Source organism: Myxocyprinus asiaticus, chromosome 35 (assembly GCF_019703515.2).
Source record: "Myxocyprinus asiaticus isolate MX2 ecotype Aquarium Trade chromosome 35, UBuf_Myxa_2, whole genome shotgun sequence".
Lineage (NCBI taxonomy): Eukaryota > Metazoa > Chordata > Actinopteri > Cypriniformes > Catostomidae > Myxocyprinus > Myxocyprinus asiaticus.
The window spans coordinates 16,646,075-16,665,603 of record NC_059378.1 but is presented as its reverse complement, the minus strand read 5'-3'; the positions used below and the strand labels follow the sequence as shown (position 1 = coordinate 16,665,603).

General features: G+C 37.0%; 1 protein-coding gene across 2 annotated transcripts in view; it reads left to right on the top strand.

Annotated features, from left to right (window-relative positions):
- The window catches only part of nlgn1 (neuroligin 1), a 442,740-nt gene that overhangs the window by 212,965 nt on the left and 210,246 nt on the right, over positions 1-19,529 (top strand). The window contains exons 3-4 of one of the 2 annotated variants that reach the window (XM_051672419.1): positions 12,299-12,358; positions 18,806-18,958. In XM_051672419.1, the coding sequence (XP_051528379.1) occupies positions 12,299-12,358; positions 18,806-18,958 (213 nt within the window). The remainder of the gene's footprint in view (positions 1-12,298; positions 12,359-18,805; positions 18,959-19,529) is intronic. The other variant, XM_051672421.1, reaches the window with a different exon arrangement.

Genomic DNA, 19,529 nt, shown 5'->3' with positions numbered 1-19,529 from the left:
TATATACAGGCTGGTTACAGGCTCTGTGACCAAAGGCCACAGTGACATCCCCCCAAAAAGTGTTAAAGTTGGTACATGTCTTCTATGTCAGCATCCTAACTGAAATGGGCCTACACGGGGAAGGATACATATGATTCTACTTAGAATTTGGCCAAAACGCTATATCTTATGAGGCAGCATAGTTAAGATACCTACCTTTTCAAACAGCCTTCACACGGCTATGATGCTTAAAATGCTGCCTCTGGAGTAAGCTTTAAAGGTTTTGGAACAGACCCAATCTCTTATTATCAGAATCTGCACCTATTTGCCTCCTGCTGAAAAGAAAAAGAAAAAGGGTGGAGTGGATACACTGGAGGGCGTATGAGAGGTCAGGAAGGGGAAAAAAAGAAATCCAAATCAAAGGATGACTGTAACAGGTGAGGGATGGGCAAGGAGGAGGCAGGAACTGGCTGAACAGTCAACGTAAAGTTTAATTATATAAATGAACTTAAAACAACATAAAACATAAAGACACACAGACACACACAACGCGGCCACGTGCGTCTCTCTCTCTCTCTCTCTCGAACTGGCATCTCCAGCTCCCCTTTATCTCGCTCTCCCGCTGATCAGTTGACTCAGCGCCGGCCGTGCACCACGGCCTGGCCACGCCCTCCTCTTCATCACATGACCATCATGACCATCTCTGATACAGCAGTTAAATCTAGCTTTTAACATCCAGACATTTTTTGTACAGCAAAAGAAAGCAATGAATATTGTTGGATCACGTACAAGATGCCAAAAAGGTCTACACTGTCTGCAAAGTTCTTGCTTTACCAAGTGAAGTTGGACAGCAGAAACATAATTCATTAAAAAGCCAGTGCCAGTAATATTTAGCACTATTAAGATTTCCGGCTGTAAAGTAATATCGCATAGTCAGACTTTTGACTTGTGGCAAAATATTTGGTCTTCATTGCTGCTTATTCTGGCCAAGAAGCCAGGAATAGTTTGCCTGACTGACATAGTTTGTTTTGTAACCAGCCATGGTAGGGCTAGACTTTAAGCATTGTCATGTGCTTGTCCTTCGGAGAAGTAAATTGGTCATTCACTTCTCTGAGTAAAAAAATATTTGTCCGGAGAGAAAAAATTATGAAAGGAAGAAAAAAATAATAGCTTCCATAGCAATCATTTACAGCTAGTAGGGATTACATTAAGATCACAGTGCAGAAAGATGGTTTAACCTAGTGAATATAGGCCCACTGTGCCCCAAGATTGGCAAGCTTTTAAGAGGGCAATTTAGCTAGCTAGCTGACACAATTTCAATATCATTCATGATGTTAGCTACAGTGAATGTCTTATTCCTATCTCAATCGTCAGTTAGCCACTTATTTTCCAAGTTAAGAACATAGTTTAGCCAAGTCAATCAGCTGGTCTACACAAATTAAAATTAACTTGTCAGCCAAGTTGGGATGCATCACACAGTCTTCCACCACACCCGGTCAAATTCATCCTTCCAGGTAGGGATGAATTTCCTCTCCCTTGTAGATTCGTAACCTGTCCTGTTAGATACAGTGGTTCTCTTTTGGGTTTTGCCGTTTTACCAGGAGCTTAGTCAGGCTGTGGAGGCTTGAGAAACATTGCTTCCTATTATTAGATTGCTAGCTAATTAGAAAATTAAAACTACGCTGCTCACTGCCACTGCCTGAGGTAATTTCGAATCGAATTCCGTTTTTTTCTAAATGACTGCTAGTTCTAACCTGCGTGTTCAAAAGACACCATAGCTTCCACTCTATGCGGCTGGCTATGTGCTCTAGATTATTTTCAACAGCAGGAGAAGAATATTAACTTTGTAATAAGTGATACAGGCCTAAGCTATTTGACAAATACTAAAAAAAATGTTTTTATTATTGACGTTTTAATCAGGCTATTTCTCTTTCAACTGCCACTTCAAAAATCCACTTGTTCCGGACAAACTGACAAGCATTAATGTCGAGCCCTGCATAGTTTTTGTTTCTACATGCTGTTTTGGGATGGGGTTATTTGAAATAGATTACACCACAATAATAGAGCACAACAGTGCCTGGCAACTTTTTTTAGCCGTTTTGGTTCCGCAAGTATATTTCCCATTAATTTCTTCCATATAGATTTCATAAAATCCTTCATAGAACAGTTCTAAGCCATGAACCAAACCAAACACCTCCAATGTGAATCCCAACATTACAAACTTTGATTTAAATAATAAAGTATTTGAAAATGAGACAAAATGACAAAGGTACAAGACTGAGGATTTCAATCCCATGAGGCATTGCGAAGGATGTAATCAAATTAAAAACAATGAAAAAATTTAAAACGATTAATTTTAAGCTATTGATTTTAAGTATAGGAACAACATATGTTGATTTGATTACAACATATTTAATGATTTTAAGTATAGAAACAATATATTTTGATTTTATTGCAAAATATTCAGATATTAGTATTTTGAGAGTGTAGGAAGAATGAAGATGAAATAACTCAGACTGATGGCTTCAGCAGAAGCACATACATTTGATTAACAACCTCAGAGCTCATGGTAGGTCTGTCTTTAAAAGTTTAAGTTATCGTTACAAATCTATATCCCTATGGAGAAAAGAAATGCGATTTTTATATCCATAACCAGACTCTTTCACCTTATACAGTAGGCTGTCACAGAAAATTTAATTCAAACAGTGGCACAGCACTGACATTGAACGGTTTTAAAGAAAACACTGTAAAACCAAAACCAGCAGCCATATCGCCCTGCAGCTCTTGCCTGGTTGCCCATTATAGCTAAGCAGGGTTGAGCCTGGCAAATACCTGGATGGGAGACCTCCTGTGGAAAACTAAGGTTGCTGCTGGAAGAGGTGTTAGGGAGGCCAGCAGAGGGGTGCTCACCCTGTGGTCTGTGTGGTTCCTAATACCCCAGGATAGTGATGGGGACACTATACTGTAAAAAGGCACCATCTTTTGGAGATGTTTCTTACTAGTGTAAGAAACTCTGATGCCTCTAACCTTGATTATTTCTTTTTCAAAAGCACTCACTGTCTTTATCAAACCCATACCTTCTTAACATGACTTCGCTTTCTGACGGACTGATCAATTCCTGTGTGTCCTTACTCCCGGAAGTTGCATAAAGCCAGCCAGACAAATTGGAAGATTTCAACCGGCTCCAGCCATTATTGTTTGCAAACTGCATTAGATTGTCAGTGAATGGACTGTAAACGGTCAGTGCTTTCAGAGGCAGACTAGCTATATAGTGACTGACATTGTTCTGTAGAAATAGAATATTATTTTTATTTTTTAGAAGAACACTTTCTTTTAACCTTCCCGTGACTGTCTCCATGACAGTAGCTTCATAATATATATATATATATATATTCTTGAATATGACAGTGTTCTTTCTGTGTGCACTCACAGAATGAATAATCACTTCCTCTGTCTTTCAGCTCCTCAATAGAGAGCAGGCCTTCAAACTTTCACAGACTGTCTTTATTCACCCACAGATCTCTGGAGCTAGTGTCAAGGGTACACTTTGAATACTCTTAATCAAATTTTGCTACCTTTACCCCCTCTCCACTCTCCCTGTTGACTTTAGGTCACTGTTTCTGACTCGCTGGAGCTATGATGATATGAATTAATTCTGTATGCTGATATTTTATTACTTCATCCTCTTTTTCTTCAAATTTAAATCTGTCAGTCACCCAGAGGCTAGTTCTCATGAAGTCACCTCTCTCTTGACAGGCTGAAAGACAGAGCCCAGTGTTGAAAACTCTTGCCATACGTCAATAGCTGGATGTTTAATTTTAATTAGCTTAAGTGTACCAACAGTGGGAGATAATTTTTAGGTTAAAACAGAATACCTCCGGTTTCACCTGACAGCTTTTCGAACAGCCTTTGAAACAGCCTTTACACAGCACACTTACGATGAATATGAGTTTTGGGAGAACTATCACTTTAACATGTTGCTTAGAGTGAAAACTCACTTTTGTAACAGGATTAATATCTACAATGGAAGTAAATGGGCTCAAATTGTAAAAATACTCACTGTTTCAAAAGTAAATCCACAAGACAAAAACAATATGCGTGTAACATGATTTAAGTGTGATAAAATCGCTTACTGTCCTTTTCTGTGTAAAGTTTTAGCCAATTTTACAACTTCATTGCCAGGACGATGTTATGCCAACAAACCCTAAAACCCTAAAACATCTGTAAAAATGATGATTTAAACAACTTTACAGGTAAAATAATTCACAAGCTTTAATAGAATAATTAATGTAAGTGCTATTATAAAATTATAAGCTTCAGATTTCTGCCTTTAAACCCTCCCAAAATTGGCCCCATTCATTTCCATTGTAAGTGCCTTACTGTAACTTTTATTTTTTTTTTTATTTTTTTTTTTTAAAGAAGAGGAGGGACGAGTCAAAAATATTTTTTTGTGGTAATCAGCATTATGCCCCAAAAGCTGTTGATTGAGCTTAACTTGAATTGAACCCGGAATATAACGTCTGCACCTCCTCTCCATCGGTTCAACAGTTCCACCTGAGCACCCAAAGGGAAGAGCTTTATTGGCATTGGATATTAAGTGTCATATTTAAATGTGCATATATAGAGAGAGAGAGAGTGAGAGAGAGAGAGAGGATTATATTATTATTATGAATATATTTACCACAAACACAACACTAATATGACATATACCCAGCTAAAGTCAAGTGTACAGTTTATTTCCACCAAGAGTGTCCAATGTCTAGGCCTGATTCCTCCTGTGTCTTTTGGACTCTTCTCTTCTCCCTGGTGGGTAGCCAGCTCATTACGAGCTTTGTCATCTCTCCATGTTGACTGTTATGGCTTTGGCAGGTCCTAATGAAATCTTTCCTCACAAATGTTACCTGCCTTTAAGTCCTGTCATTTCTCCCTCTTTAATGAGCAGCACCTCACAATCTGAGTCTAGAGTGACATTTTGGTCCTTGCAATTTCACCCAACCCCCCACCTCCTCTCACCAGGGGCTCTCGGAGGAAGTCATCCCACGCTTAGTCCCTGGATATTGATATTTTAAACAGTAATTTCGGCTCTGTGCTCACCTGAAACCAAGTGGCCACTCTTTTCCTTCACAAAACCACAGAATGTCAGCCATGTTGAAGAGAATGAATGTTAACAAGGGCTACTTGTTAAAAAATGCCCACTCAACATTTTGATGGTTGTACCCTTCTGCAGTTGGAAATCTTTGATCCCTGATGTTGTGATGTTTTGTCAATACAATAGAATAAAATAGGATAGCTTTATTCCGAAACCTAGTGTGCTGCCTTACATACACTGTCTACATAGACTGCTCTCTTCTAATGAATTATCCAAACTGTAATGGAACCCTAGAAGTCAGCATTCATGATGCATTATGAAATATTCATACGGTTTGGGGTTGGAATTATTTGTAACAGATTGATATTAGATGTTAAAATTTCCCTGTCTTTTGGTTGTATTAGAAAACAGTGTGAAAGAAACATGGAGAAAAGGTAGGAGGGGGTAACTATGAAGACTGTCAGCATGCTGCTGTCATGTAGAACAGTGGTGCTGTGCAACTGGGGTGGATGCTCATTAGATACAACCGTCACATGGGAAGCTGACGTCTGCACTGCCTGACAGTGCCTGTTGGAAACACAATGTAAATTTTCAGAGAAACACCCCATCGCATCTGTAAATGCAATAAAATAAGCAGTCGGTGTAGATGGATGAATAAACAGTGCTAAAGCACAGCATTTTATAAAGGGGTTCTTCAACTATGGGTAATTTGTCAATTTGCAATGCCCAAAAAAAAAACAAACAAACAAAAAAAAAAAAGAAATCTTCTAATTTTCATCTGGAAGGTGCCTGTAGAGAAGGAAACACCCATATATATGATTTGCATTGTTTTCTTTGTTTATCCATTTGATTTTTCTGTTTTTAATGTCTTCTGACCATCAGATCACTGTGTTCTCTCTCTTCTCCTGTATATGGAGGGGCTGCTAAGGCTTTTAGCTATATGATGCATGTTTGCTAGCCTGGGGCTTGTTTAGCCCGGGATTTGTGAGAATCCTTGTTCAAGGCAGGCTTGGGGGAAAGCACTCACATTGCCCCCTGCTCTAGTATACATCCCCTGGTATACAAGTGTGGCTAGAGGATGTTTTCTTTTGAGACAGTCCTCAGCCTGCTCCTCTGTCTGGACTGTCTGCATTACAAAGAAACAGATGAGAATGAAAGAAAAACCAGATTTAAGCTGCATGTGTTTCAGGAGATCAGTAGCAACCACTGCCAGAAGACTGAATGAACAACAACTCAGGGCAGAATGAAAGAACAGCTCAGCTTGTCTAGCATATATTTGTTTACTTTCATATTTATGATATTTTTTACCTGTGGACAATGACGAGTCCATTTTATTGGAGAGTCTTGATCATAACAGATAACATGACTTGTTTTTGACAGGTTTCGTAAAACTCACTCAGGGCTTGATATGTCTGGGTCATATTACAGCCAAAATCAAAAGACTGAAATAGGAAATTATATTTTGCTTAAAGGAAATGAGGCCTATTTTTCGAACCATTCCGATTGCTTGCACTGTGACATTACTTTTATGACAATTAAGCACATTTGCCCCAAATCGTAATGCAAAAAAATTACAAATCAATGCAAAACTCAATGCAAAAATTATATTTCATGGTAGCATACTGCCTTTAATTTATTATGATTACAAATTTTCAGTTTGTTTTACTGCAGTGCAGAAAAATTGAGATATAGTGGACAAGTATTGCTTTAATGAGAATTTAAAGGAATATTCCGGGTTCAATACAAGTTAAGCTCAATCAAAAGCATTTGTGGCATAATATTGATTTCCACAAAAAATAATTTTGACTTGCCCCTTTTCTTAAAAAAAAAAGAAGCTAAAATAGAGGTTACAGTGAGGCACTTACAATGGCAGTGAATGGGGCCAATCCGTAAACATTAAAATACTCACTGTTAAATAAATATAGCAACAAGATGAAAAGAATGTGTGTAAATATGATTTTTATCTTTTGTCTGTAAAGTTATCGCCAATTTTACAACTTTGTTGCCATGACAATGTAATGTCAACAAACCCTAAAACCCTAAAGCAACTGTAAAAATTATGATTTAAACATCTTTACAGCACAAATAATACATGAGTTTTAACAGAAGAATTAATGTAGAAAATAAAAAGCTTCACAATTCTTCCTTTAAATCCTCCAAAAATAGGTCCCATTCACTTCCATTGGAAGTGCCTTACTGTTACTTCGATTATTATTATTATTATTTTTTTAATAAATGTTTGTGGTAATCAACATTATGCCACAAACACTGTCGATTGAGCTTAACTTGTACTGAACCCAGAATATTCCTTTAGTGAGAATCAACACTGAGAATAGGTGAGTAATGAGAATTACCAAAAAGAAAAAAAAAAAAGAAAAAAAAGAAAAAAGAAATGTGCTTATTTGTCATGAAAATGATGTTACAGCACTGCACATATTAAAAATAGGCTTTATTTTCTTTATGCAAAATAGATTTTCTTATTCTTTTCTTTCATTCTGGGTTTAATGTGACCTGGACATTTTTTGTGAGATTCACCCAGTCAGTCCCCATCAGACATTTGGAAAAAAAATGGGATTGCCTTTGTGTATTACTGCGTTTCGGGTAATAGTGACTCTCTCGCAGGTGTTACCTGCTTCATTGTTATTTATCAAAAAAATCCATAGCTTTCCTAGGCCCTTCACAGGGTAAATTACCAGGCTCATGAAGCTAAATGTGTTCCCGGCTGAGCACACATATATCTTGTGAAGATCTCGGCTGAGTATGTGATTATGCTCATCAGCGCTTATTGCGTATTGTCATGCAGGCACAGTCAAGGCTCATGATACTAATATGCTTTTTAGCTATCTTTTCCAGTAACATTTACACTGCATTTGAGATCAAGACTATCTCTTCAGATTGTTATGACTCCTTATGACTCTTCTTAATGACTGTTTAATCGTGTGATTGCTCAACAGAGAGATTGTGAAGGGAATTCTTTGTCATCGGAATCGTAGGGTAGACCTATTTAAATCCGATACTGGAGGGCCACCATCCTGCAGAGTTTCGTTCCAACCCTACTCGTACACACCTACTTGTATTTTCCAAGTTATCCTAAAGACCTTGATCAGCTTGTTCAGGTATGTTTGATTAGGGTTGGAGCTAAACTCTGTTGATGGTGGCTCTCCAGGAACGGGTTTGAATAGCCCTGTCGTAAGGAATTTGTTGATGGTTCTGGTAACGATCATTTTAGTAATATTGAGAAAACAATTCTTATGTTTCTTATGGAGCAGGTACAGAATAAGAACCAGTTCTCGATTCCCAACTCTATTCTTGACAAATGCTCATAGGTGTCAGTGGGCTCAATCTGAAGTCAGTCCACCTCCAAGCATTGATCACCCAGTCAGCATCCCGAGTCCAGGCAGTCGGGTGAATCCTAGTGGAGCACTGCATTAAACAGTGGCATGAAGTAGCAGTTTATCAGTCAGAGGTGAATACCAATCGATGATGGCATGAGGAGGGTTATGGAAATGCTTTTGTAGCCAGTGAGTTAAACGATGATAAATCAATCTAGCGTGTTATGACAGTGAAAGAGGGCCTGATCGAGTAGCCTGTATGTGCATGTCACTTTCTACTGGACACATGATCTTGCAGTAGCTGTACTCATGAAGTGGATTTGCAGTGAACTCTGCTACCTTTGATCACCAGACTGGAACCTAATGGAGAAAGAGAGAAAGAGACAAGTGAATCCAGCTGTAGAGGTCACACAGAAAGTTTCAGTGCGGGCCATAACCTGTCTCAGAGCCTGAAGTGACAGGCTGATGTGGGGAATAAATGCCCTTTAATACCTCAAAACATTTGCAGGCTTTCAGGAAGCAGTATACACTTTCTGTTTCAATAAAAGATTCACTCATAATGGATTGATTTGGCAAGATACTGCATTATAGAATGAGAAGGGCTTTTACATGGTGAGATGATTGTGTGTTAAAAGAACAGTACTTTTTGAAGAAAACTTGTCTTTTAAAAGAAAGTTCTGTCCTTATTTACTCACTCTCATGTCATTCCAAACTTGTATGCTGTTACATTTATTCTGTAGAATTCATAAAGGTATTTTTTTTCTCCATACAGTGACATATTAAATAGTTGTCATCTGTCAAGCTCCCAAAAGTAAAAAAAAATAAAAATAAAAAAAAATAATCACCATACAAGTATCAGAAAAGTAGTCCATATGACTTGTACACTATATTATGTGTTCTGAAGCTATATGATTTCTTTTTTTTTTTGTTTTTTTTTAAAGAATCAGACTGAAATTTAAGTTGTTTTTGACTGAAACTCTTCCCCTCTGCTGCAGCTCTCAAATCTCATTCTCCATTCCACATACTTCCACATACTTAAAGATGCAATATTTGTACTGAACGTGAGTGTAAAAGAGATTTGTGAGCTCCAGCGTTCACATTTTGTATAAAAAAATAACAGCATACAGGTTTGAAACAACATGAGGATGAGTAAAAAATGACAACATTTTCATTTTTGAACAAACTTTTCCTTGTTTGAAAAAAAAAAAAAAAACACTTGTTCTTATTAGTAAATGAAAGTGTCATGGGTGCTACAGCAAGAATGTTGTCTCAATATTCTCCCACAGAGTCTTGTTTTGACAACTTTTACCTACCTTACTGAAACAGTTTTGAAAGAGCTTTTTCAAATACAGAGCAAGTCAGTCTTTGCAAACATGTTTTGTACTGATGGCAAGATTAACTGTAAGCCAGGCCGTGGTTAGCCCTCTCTGTTGGCTCAGTTTACCCCTGGCCCTCATGTCAGCCAGAGCTTGGGCGCCACTGGGATTCTCCACCTTATATAATAAAGCTCACTCACAAAGCAATTATCTACTGATAAAAATGGTTCTCTGTAATAAGCTGCGGAACTATGAGGCTGCAAGACAGGGATATTGAGGTCATTTTCATTATAGTTGATGTTATTGTGTGAGCTTATTTTTTGTTGCACTACCTATGTTATTGGGCACAATGATACGGTCTATTTTTTTTGTCTATACTTGATATTTATTTAAATATTTCAAATAGCTATTCTCTTTCTTTGCAGGGGTGTTGATGTCATATAAATTACTTAAAATGAATTGTCTTTTAAAAATAAGTGCTGCCTTTTTTAAATTAAAATTAAAATGTAAATATTTTTTTTTTTTTTTTTTTTATGCAGCTGGGCCTAATTCAGTGAAAGCATTACCATTTTGTTTGCCTGAAATTTTACACTGACAAGTCAAAAACACACAAAAAATAAATTAAGTTCTGTATACAGTAGGTTTAATTTAAAGGCTTACTCTTGGACAACACTTTATGAGAATATTTGCTTCAGTTTACACTAAATTAGGCCAAAAGTTTGAATGCAAAACAATGCAAAAATGCTTAAGATTTTGTTTAGTTTTACCTTTACATGATTAACTTATTTCTTTTTTTAAAATCTAATTAAGTGTATCACCTTTGCCTCCCACATTCTCTGTTCATTCGTTTATTAGTGTAACAAAGGGCATCGACTGACCTGATTCATCATATTGAATGCGTACCTGTTGTGTTTAAAGATACTTTAGGCTATTATTTAGATATTCATATTTATTCATTTTTCAGGCAAGGTCGGCGTGGAATAGCACCAAAATGTTAACTCTGATCTTTGCTTCCTACTCAAAACAGCAGCTGTCATTTCCCACACGGACACTCTGAGTTAAGAGCTTAAAAACACAGAGCTTCACCAAAATAAAATGGATGCAATGCTGCATACAGCCCCTCTCTTCTCCTCCTATGTGGTCCATTAGAATGTGTGGGTCATGAGTTTTGGCCCTAGCTGTCTGATTAAATGGACAGATTGACTTTTGGCTGAGAGAGCTGCCCCCCCCCCCCCCACTCCTTTCGAACAAATGCCTGCATGCGCTCTGAAGCCTTTGGCCTGGTGTTGGCTTATTTTAAATGTGCTTTTTGTGGACAAAAGTTCCTCTGTGTTTGGTGTATGTTTGTGAGTATGTTTCACAAAACAAATATTCTGAAAACAGTATTAATCTTTGCCAGCCTCTGACATTGCGTTGTTATTTTGCAAATGTTACTGAATGCCTCTGTGCATTATTTTGCTGATTTAAAAGCAAATGGTGAGCATGCAGATGTTTAAGCCTTTCTCAAAGTTGTTCATAAATTGGTTGATCTCATTTTTTTCCTTCTTCTCTATAAGGCTATTCAGATACATTTCATTCTTGCTGCATTTTTCTAAATTAATAAATTCAAATTCTTTTTAGTGCCACTGGGCCCAATTCAGTGACATTTAAAGGAATAGTTCACCCAAATATGAAAATTCTGTCATAATTTACTCATGCATAACTTTCACAAAATGAGAGATAATGAATATCCTTTTCAACCCAATATCAGTTGGTAGTGACTCACTTTAAAGCTTAAAAAAAAGGATCCAAAAGTAGCACGAGCTCTATGAGAGAAACTTGTACACAGTGGTATGTGTGTTCAAGCGAGGACTTGTGTTGTTTAGCAAATCGTACAGGTTTGGAATGACATGAGGGTGAGTAAATTATGACAGAATTAAAATTTTAGGTGAACTTTTCCTGCTTATTGCATCCTCTGTCATATATCAAATCAGTTTGTTTTAAGTCCAATTAGGTCAGGTAAGTACTTTAACAGTCAATCATGACAAGATCTAAAATGACCCCAGCTCACATCAGCACGGTGTAAAATAACAATGCAGTGCACTGGCTGCTCTGATGTAATTACATGTTGAATGTGGTTGAAAGATACATGCTTTGAATTATTGCCCTCCAAGAAAGAAAACCATGTTATATATATATATATATATATATATATATATATATATATATATATATATATATATATCATTAAAAAGAATAAATAAATAACCTGTTCAAAACAGTGGCCTTCTTGTTAAGTAGACAAGAAATATTTTTTTAATTTCAAGAAATATCTTATTTTGTGTTGTTAAATAAATCAGTAAAGCCCACATTTTCTATATTATCTTACTACTTTGTAGATCTTAAAACAAAATAAAAAATCTTTAATGCGTTTCATGTTTAGCTTAGATCTTCTCTTCTCATTTTCTTTTTTCTTAAAATACGTTATCACTTTTAAAACCAAGATTTTCAATGCAAGTTCTTTGTGTCTTTGAGGCACTTTTTGAAGACTTGTTTGCTCTTGTATTTTCTCTGTGCTCCATCTTTTCCATTCTTGATCCTAGGTCCTCTTTCAAAGAAACAGAATGATGATTTAGCTGATAATGACGGTGCTGAGGAAGAAGGTATTTTTTGATGCCAAAATGATATGCATGACAAGGAACCTTCCAATTTTTTTCTTCTTTATTTTTCTTAAATTTCTTGTCCTTTTTTGAGAGTGGAGATTTTTTTTTTCTTGCTCGTTTTTTGATGGATGTGTTTTGTCGTTTTTGCTTGATGTTTCCTGTCTCCCGTCATTCCAGACACATAATTGTCAGTAACCCTTCATAGGATTTTGCTTGAATATTTTTTATTATGATTTCCATTTAATTTTATATGTTGCATCTCACCTAAACAAAACAAAAACAAACAAACTAATAATCCTAATATAAAATTCTTAACACTTTTTTTGCATGATTTTTCAACCCTTCTGCTTTTTTGAAAATTATTCTGAGATAATCGCTTTGGCTTTCAAAATCCATATTGATTATCTTGCGAAATTCTATTGGAAGCCCCTTAAAAATTTCCTACGCAACAGATGTATGTTCCTGGAATCCATAATGCCATGTTTGCATTTCCGTCAGACTGCATCAATAGTCATTACTGTCCAGCCGTTGAGTCTACTTTTAATTGCCCGATGTTTAGCGGATGCTGAGATACACAACAAATGAACACATCGATTAGGTGCCTGGACTGTGAACTGTAAAAGAGGTACACAAAGTAATCATAATAATCCCTGAGTGACTTTATGTGATAAAAGCATTCCATTTCCTTGTTCATGTCAGAACAGAAGCACTATGAAGACTGTCTCCTGTATAATAAAATAAAATAAGTACCAATTAGAGAAGGCTAAACTAGGAAAGAGGCTGCTCACTTTGATCTGCACATCAAAAGATTACAGCAACATAAATATACAGTGAGAAACCCACAGCAACTCATATTTACTCTCTAGAAAACAGAGGAAGTAAGCATGTCAGGAAAAAAAAAAAACTCACTGCCAACATCATCTAGGTATGATTGCAGTATCTTAAGAGGCTTTGAATTACCTTCAGGACACTCAGAACAACCATTTGTTGCACCATCTTACCAGTGAATGGCATCCAACAAGCCACAATTGCAAGCATCATAAAATCAACACCATCCAACAAAAGCAACATGTTATGATTTCTCATCCATCATCTCTCCAGAAAACTCCTTTCACACTGTGGAATAACAATGAAGTCTCCAATGATTGACTGTTCTTTTGATTGTAACACCTTTGTGCAAGGATGAAACCAAATATTAAAGATTTGTGTATCAAATGTAAAAGAATCGATCGTTGAAAAACCAAACAGACCTTCAGCAAAAGATACATACAAATGTCTGTTGAATGGGCTTTTGGCAGAGAAACACAAATCCAGTCTGCCAAACCACTCCAAGGTCACTGCATAAAGACTAAGTCTGCTACCATCACATGGGCTCTAAAACTTATGAGAACAAGGTGAAGAACAAAAGCAAACAGATGTTTGTTCTAAGAGTTCTCAGGATTAGTACTGTTAAAAGAAACTATATCCTTACACTCAAAATACCATAGAGATTACATTTTTCAATTTTCACTTGAAAGTGCATTCAGCAACAGTTTTCAATCCAGTGTATGAGAAATTATGTGTTCAAAGGCAATTAAACATGCCAAACAATTATGTAAACATTTTTATTTGAATTCCCAAGGCCTTTCTTTACCTTGCTTTTTTGCTAAGTGGAAAAGGGCTGCTATTTGGCACTGAGACAGCTGCAGCTGATAGGGCTGAGAGGAGACACAGAGCTCACATTAATTATGTAGACATTGCGCTACCTATTAAAGCACACTGCTTATGCCAGCTGCTGTGGCATCAGCGACAGTTCTCGCCAAACCTGCCCCTCTGATTTTATTTAATAGATTCAGTAATTGGCTTGATCACATCACTGCCCACTCACTGATATTAATATCCATTCTAATTATTTTACATTTTTGTTTTTGGTAGAAAAGTTGCATATGGAGATTTTACACTATCCTAGACATCCTAGGATCATCAATCACATGAAACAGCTCCAAATGCCAAGGGATTCTCCACATGACTATTTGCTGGAGATTTACTAAAGCAAAATATCACCAAAATCAATAGTTGCTTTTGACATGTTCATTAATCTGCCACTTTAGTATGAAGGGTACAAATATTTATTGACTTTTTAAAGTAATCAGTAACAGTCGGCCCAAGAGACATTGTACCAGAATGCATGGTCTTAGAAATAGAATTCACCTATACCAACAATCTGCTTCATGAAACTATTTAAAGATAAAGGACCCTAAGAGTGCTAGTGCTAAGTGACACTATGCTTGAAGTCATAAGTGCAAAGTGAGTGGGCATGGCCATGATGTTTTGGTATTTTCGTGCAAGCATGCTCTAAGTTTAGGTGCAAGTGGGTTTGTCGAAATTACACGTGCAAAGTGCTAATGGGCTGGGTCAGGTGCAATTTAATTCTGAGGTTCTGCATACTATTATATAGTCCATTCCCTGTCGAGCATCAGCGATATAAACAAAGACAGCACATTCAAAAGAAGTTGGTAGTGTAAATGGACTGTATGCAATGATTTACCTCTTTTATGCATAAGCTGCATCCTTGTTGAACGTTTCTTTGACAGTGACAAGCTCATTTTGTACGCATGGAAAATGTGGTTCTCGTCAGGGTTTGTAGGCTCTGTTAAATTATAGAGAATTTAAGTATTATTAATCATTTTTATCTACTTACACAACTCATGTCTAGTATTAACAGTGATTGTATCAGCATGCATTTCAATTCTACCGGTCAATTTTGATTTTGAAAAATGTCATGAATTTATTGAAAATATATTTCTAAAATCAAATGAATATAATCAGTGGTCAAAAAAAATTAAAATTAAAATAAAAAAAAAATCAAACCGAATCCAAAAATTCCTCCACCTGTCCCTTTTGCAGTGACTTAAAAATCACTCTACGACAATAGATGGGAAAATACCAATACAAATTAGACCATAAAAACAATTCTAAATATAAACATAACAATAATAGTAATTGAAAAATAAACCGTGGCCTATAGATAGTTTAACACAAATCTCATACATTTTTGTTTCATAAAAGAGCTAATGTCAGGGTAATAATTTAATGTTCCACTATATTTTCAGAGTTTGGACATTAACTTTATTACCACCTGCGGGTGGAATCTCCAAACTGCAAATGCAGGAACTGACTTTAGACTTGAGCTGAGCTGATATAAGACCTGCTTTTGAAACATCTTAGCGCAATTACCTATTTCTCAGCAAAATAGAACATTGCGCTTTGCACCACTTCATTACCATAAAATAAACCCCAAGTTTGCACGCATACACCCACTGTTAGCGTAAACACTCTCACCCACGCCCACTTGCGCTTTGTGCTGGCACGAAAATTGCACTTAGAATAAGTGCTCTCACAAATATTTACTAAGACGTAGCGCACAGTTTTATCATGTAGCGTTGCACTTTGCACACTCACAGAAATAGAGCCCAAAGTGTGTAATTTCGGTGCCACTACTGGCACTAAACAGAATTGCAAAAATAGTAATGGTTTCCAAACATATGGAAACCCATAAATAAGTCATGATCTTGAGAAAACAAGACAAGATTTTGCATGTTCTCTATTGGCTTCTGTGTGTTTGGAAACAGTAATTTTATATTTTTTTAAAATTGAGGTGAGTAACCGCACCACCACGAGGACCTAGTAAGTAGTGGGAGTTGGGCATTCCAAAATTGGGAGAAAACGGGTTAAAATAATAATAATACTATGTAACACAATTTTTGTTCCTGGGTAGTAAGTGTTATTTCCTAATTGCTTATGCCTCAAAAGTATAGAAAATGTCTATTATTCCCCACAAACTTTGCTTTTGTGACCAGGACAGTGATATTTTGAAATTTACCTATTTCCAATGTGAAAACGTGCAAATTTGTGTCTTTTCGTTCACATAAAGTCAGGAAAAAAACAACATATAAATCCAAATTAACATGTATTTATACTAAAGTAATACAAAAATGACTACAAAAGATTTAGAAGTGAGTAGTTTTTCGAAATTACGATTATTCTGTAAATCACTTTCACGAATCAGCCCCCAAATGTAGTCTCCCATCATGTTCTCATAATACTGTCCTTGGTATTGGCATTCAAAGTCCAGTATATCCTGATGGAAGCGCTTACCTTGCTCCTCCGAGTATGCTCCCATGTTCTCCTTGAATTTGTCAAGATGAGCATCAAGGATATGGACTTTGAGGGACATCTTACAGCCCATTGTGCCGTAGTTCTTCACCAGAGTCTCAACCATCTCCACATAATTTTCAGCCATGTGATTGCCCAGGAAGACCCGAACCACTGCGACAAAGCTGTTCCAAGCCGCTTTCTCCTTACTTGAGAGCTTCTTAGGGAATTCATTGCACTCCAGGATCTTCTTTATCTATGGTCCAACAAAGACACAGGCTTTGACCTTTGCCTCATGCAGCTTAGGGAAGAAGTCTTGAAGGTACTTGAAGGCTGCCGACTCCTTATTTAGAGCTCTGACAAATTGTTTCATAAGGCCCAATTTGATGTGCAGTGGTGGCATCAGCACCTTCTGGGGGCTCCACCAGTGGAGAACTCGGTCCGCTGTGGCCAGTCCCGCCTGTGGTAGTGCGCCTTGGTGTCCCTGCTGTCCCAAAGGTGTCCCAAAAAAACATTTTAAAATTAAAAACTTCCACAATTTTAAAAATTGACAAATTTTATAACATAAAATTCCAAGCAACAATTGCCCATCTTACCTTCCAGAGTTTTTTTGCAGTGCTCGCAGGTGAAATGAGGTGCCCAGGGTTTATCTTGATCCCCGACAGGCATGCCGAAATATGCCTTGTAGTCCTCAAACATCTTAGCAGATACTTCCACAGAGTACTTTTTCACTTTTGTCTTGATACATTGGCCACAGACATAGCAAAATGCGTATGCCGGATGCTTGCAGCCTCTTGATGCCATCTCAGAAAAATGCAGATATGTATCCACTTAGACAGCTGGAACTAAACTGAACTGGTGGGCTTAAGGCCCCTGTATTTATACTACTATTTATATTACTGGAAAGTTCTAGAAAGTTGTAGAAGTTACTTCAAGTTTACTCAGCACTGAATCTATCTGGAATGTTCTGGAAAATAGGTAAATTTCAAAATATCACTGTCCTGTCACAAAAGCAAAGTTTGTGGGGAATAATAGCCATTTTCTATACTTTTGAGGCATAAGCAATTAGGAAATAACACTTACTACCCAGGAACCCAAAAAAAAAAAAAAAAACATTTGTTACACGGTGTAATATAAAAACACTGGATTATACAGGATATATAACATGTTTAACTCTTTTTTTTTGAGTGATAAAAACTTAACAAAGTAGACATACAGTACATTCAAAAAGCCACAACATTGGCGAGAAGAGAAGAGAAGAGAAGAGAAGAGAAGAGACGAGACGAGAAGAGAAGAGAAGAGAAGAGAAGAGAAGAGAAGAGAAGAAGAGATGAGAAGAGAAATCTGGTTAGCCTGTCTCCTAGACAAGCTGAATCGTGCTCAAAATCCCTCCAAAACCAGCCAACAGACCAGTCTGACCGAGATGTGAGACCAGCTAAGACCAGCAAACCAGCTTAGGCTGGTTTACATTTTTGTTGTGGTTTTTTTAGCAGATATGAGATGAGAATATATGAGATGATACCTTGATAAAGAAAAAAACATTGTGTGCAAATTTCACTTTTAACATTTGGCAAGAGGAGCTCGTGTTTAGCTCCCTTAAGAAAATTGATTTGGAAAATGATTGTTTTTTCATTTGTTTCTTCCTTGTTATGAGACCTCCTGGAAGCATGTCCCTGCATGCCAAATAAAATAACCTAGATTTATGTGGAGGCTTTGCGACCAAGATAAAATGTCTCTCTCCCTCAAGCAAGACAAAAGTTATCATCTGCATTGCATTTATGTTTTGAAAATACTTCCCTCTCGGACAGAGATGATTTGCCCAAAGTAGATTACTTTGCCTAAGCAATGTATGGACATTTTGAAAAGTGGGCCATTTCCATTGCTAAAGAAAAATGGGATTCGAGAAAATGAGGTGAACCTGCAGGCAGAGCCTGTTCTAAAATGCGGGTGAAGTCTCCTTCCTTTAAGTTGTCTTGAGGTTTGGCCACCATGTTTCTTAGCCATGTGTCATTAATTCCAAAATTAAAATGCCCATTTTAATTTCCAGTTTTTACGTCTGACAGCCCCTTCAAGAGAGAGAGAGATATAAAAAAAATCATAACAAGTAAAACTGTTACAGGGATTTTTTCGATCACCAGGAACATGACATTCATATTGCCTAGGAAATTAATGAGCTCATTTCTAAAACTGATCTTGTCTCAAAACTAAAGCCAATGTGGCCAAGCTGAGCAAAATGGGAGTCCTCAGCTCTGAATGCATTTTCAGCTGTCTGTCATAATTTGTTATTCATTCACTTCTATCCTCTTTTTCCAGACATTCGTGAAAGTGGGAGCCCCAAACCTGTGATGGTTTTCATCCACGGAGGATCGTACATGGAAGGCACAGGAAATATGTTTGATGGAAGCATCTTGGCCAGTTACGGCAACGTCATCGTCATAACCGTAAACTATCGGCTCGGTGTGCTCGGTAAGGCATTCAGTTTGTGCTATTTTTTACCCAGCTTTCCTTGTCACCGGGACACCTTGTCAGTGTTCTTGTACGATATCCTTGAAATTACTTGGTCAGGCATTGTTTCTCTGCACAGATATACAATTTACTCCAGTGAAAGATGATTTAGTTGCCAGTGAATAGCCTCTAGCTCATAAGCATAAAACGGGAAGTGGCAATATTTTCCACAATGGCACACAAGCATGAAAACTTGTTATAGAAACGTTTGCTGTAGCTGTACATGATTTAAGGTGATAGTAAATACTGGAGCTATCAAAGCTTTATGACCTTCCAGTTTCAATCACAGCCAAAAATTCCCTAAAAACAACAATCTCTACCCTACTTCTCCTTGTCTCTCTGCCTTTCTCCCTTCCCCCTTTCTCTCCCTATGTCTTTCATATTTTTTGAATGCAATAATTGCATGGATTGAGATATAATTGGACATTTTAACTTAATGATACATGCAATTGAGATTGCCTCAAGCAAGTGATGTTGCATTAATTATTAAGCTTGGTGAGTCCTTTAAAGAGAGAAATATGTTTGCCAGATT